This window comes from Triticum aestivum, chromosome 1D, assembly GCF_018294505.1.
Source record: "Triticum aestivum cultivar Chinese Spring chromosome 1D, IWGSC CS RefSeq v2.1, whole genome shotgun sequence".
NCBI lineage: Eukaryota > Viridiplantae > Streptophyta > Magnoliopsida > Poales > Poaceae > Triticum > Triticum aestivum.
Window position 1 is genome coordinate 454,275,087 of NC_057796.1, and position 2,564 is coordinate 454,277,650.

The window sequence follows — 2,564 nt, forward strand, 5'->3', positions numbered from 1 at the left end:
GCAACTCTATTTTGATCCCTAGTTAACTTTTCTGGAATAAACTCCCTGATTTTTATGAACTCCTTAATTTCAGCCACAAGATGCCCATAGACAGAACGATCTAGCCCATCCGCTGTTAAACTGTACAATGCCTCACTTGAGTCAAATTGTACAATGACCAGAAGGTTAGTGTGTTGAATAGCGAGCGTCATTCCTTACATGATTGCATGTATACACGTCTCCAGTGCATTATTGCAATTGAAAATAAACCGATAAGCAGCAAAACTAACAGATTCGTTGTGTCGCCTCAGAACCATTCCCACTGCCGCCTCGCTAGACTGACAGAGCAGCAAAATTAGGCGTTAGAGGTGGCCAAGGCCTAGGCCCCGAAGTAGCTCACATTTGAGGCAAAGCCTAATCAGCAATTGACATTTTCCCCTTAATGATTTCCACTGTACTCAACTTCCTAGTATCTCCGACAGACTTCATATAGCTAATCAAAAAGTCCACCGTAGCCCTCATCGGGGAGCCTCTTTATCATGAGTGAGATCATTCTGTAATTGTCAAATACGCCACATGAGCACGCTCACGCTGAAGTACGTTACAGTTAAGCAGCAAGTTCAACAACCACTCCTTACCGCTGTTAACAAGTAACTGGTCTTGTGGTAGCGACCAAACTCTCCTCATGGCCTTCCGAATGCTACGTGCATGGCCGCATGCAACCAAAGCATCATAGCTATCTTCGTCTACAGTGTCATAGATGGGACATGTCCCGTGCAACACCTGTACTTCGTACGCGCAAAGGAACAGAGGAACACCAAATAAGATTTCAAACAAAACGATTTCCTTCAGGATTAGCACTCGACACCCCGCCAGCAAATAGTTCGTCGTGCACAGAAAACAACAGGAAACGAATCAAAAGATTCACGTCGACGAGTTTAATTGATAATTTACGAATTTTCTCCGCATAGGAGTTCTGAACTAAATACCTACTCAGCGTAGTAATAATCAAACAAGTACAACCTCCGCTTCAAATTACTTGTATTAGATTTGTTTAGATACAGATGTATTTAGACACTAAGTGCGTGGTTGCAATGGACTGACGAATAGATTTTCAGACACTACGGGGATCATATATACGATTGCCGGGAGAAGAACAATAAAGGAACCACGGCGGCGCGTCCGTCAGTCGAAGAGCAGCGCGGCGTGGGAGCGCAGCTTCCTGCACACGAGGTAGACGGTGGTATAGGGGATGCCGGTGGCCGTCGCCACTTCCCTGATGTGCCTCCTGGCGCCGGCGCGCTCCATGGCCATGCAGACGACGGCGGCCGCGACGGCCTCCGCGTTGTGCCGCACGTCGAGGACGCCCTCCTCCAGCCTCCGCGCGGCCTCCCACGCCGCCGCCGCCTCCCGGTCCCCCAGCCTGAGCAGCGGCCCGAAGCGGCGCAGGTAGCCGTAGACGGGGACCGCGCCGACGCCCGTCGCCAGCCCGGCCTCCTCCTCGCCCAGGCGCTTCCTGATGTGCGCGATCAGCTTGGCGATCTCCTTCCTCGCCGCCGCGCTGCCGTCCGCCATCGCCAGGGCCAGCTCCCTCAGCGACCGCGGCGAGCCCTCGTTGCGGCACGCGATGGAGAGGCAGGCCGCGTAGAGCCTGCCCTTGTCCCGGCGGGACCGGCCCTTGCCCCAGCCCGGCCCGCGCGGCCACGCCCTGGCCGCCTCCATCTTCCTGAACACCTCCTCGGCCCGATCCCTGACGGCGGGCGCGAGACCGAGCCGCTCCGTCATGCCGGAGATGGACGCGTCGAACCGCTCTGCCAGGGCCTCGTCTCCGCCTGTGCCCGGCCCGATCCCGAGCCTCAGCCCGACGCCGATGCGCGCCATGGGGACGGGCCGCGAGCCTGAGCCCGGCGTCGTCGACGCGCGCCGTGGGGACGGGGGGCGTGCGTCGATCGCGAGGAATGGGATGCCGAGGATGCGATCGCACTCGGTGCACGCGACGTGGTCGAGGCAGATGCAGCCGACCACCGCCGCCGCCGTGACGCGCCCGCCGTCCGGGTGGGCGGCGCGCGCCTCTGCTACCATGCTGGGTTCCATTGGGCGGCAGTGAGGAGCGAAAACGGTGGGATGGCGCTGCGTTGCCGGCCGCCAAATCCCCTTTCCTGGGCAGTTCCTTTTTGTTACCGTACAACCACCCCTGATCGTGGCCACGCGGCGGCTAGCTTAGGCATCGCTAGGGATAGTCCCTCCGGTTTTCCCTTTTTACGTTAAGTGGGTACTTATCCTTAACCCCTAGTCCCTATATAAAGCAACGAAGAGCTATCATTGTAACATCTGATCATTGATTAATAAAGCTGGTCTCCTCCATATCTCTCTGTGTCATTTACTTTCGCGTGTTCGACTACTTCGACTACTTCGTCTACGACGCTCGCCCTCGCTCCGCAACCTCGGACCGGACTCGCCGGCGGAGTTGCGGAACACGTTATCAGCACGCTTCGCTCCATCAATTCTCCGTCAAGCCTGCGTCAAGCCTGCGTCACGCAGGCTTTCGTCGATCCCGCGGAGGTATAAGATCCGATCCCCACTTT

At 56.6% G+C, this 2,564-nt stretch overlaps 1 protein-coding gene across 1 annotated transcript; it reads right to left on the bottom strand.

The window, feature by feature from the left end:
- Positions 1 to 1,078: 1,078 nt before the first annotated feature.
- Positions 1,079 to 2,151, bottom strand: LOC123174755 (transcription initiation factor IIB). The gene has a single exon (XM_044590079.1). It carries the CDS (start codon positions 2,071 to 2,073, stop codon positions 1,165 to 1,167), a length of 909 nt encoding a protein of 302 aa, XP_044446014.1. The 5' UTR covers positions 2,074 to 2,151; the 3' UTR covers positions 1,079 to 1,164.
- Positions 2,152 to 2,564: the final 413 nt, after the last annotated feature.

What these genes read in the sequence shown, in the direction of transcription:
- LOC123174755 (XM_044590079.1), bottom strand. Translation starts at nt 2,073, where the DNA reads ATGGAACCCAGCATGGTAGCAGAGGCGCGCGCCGCCCACCCGGACGGC.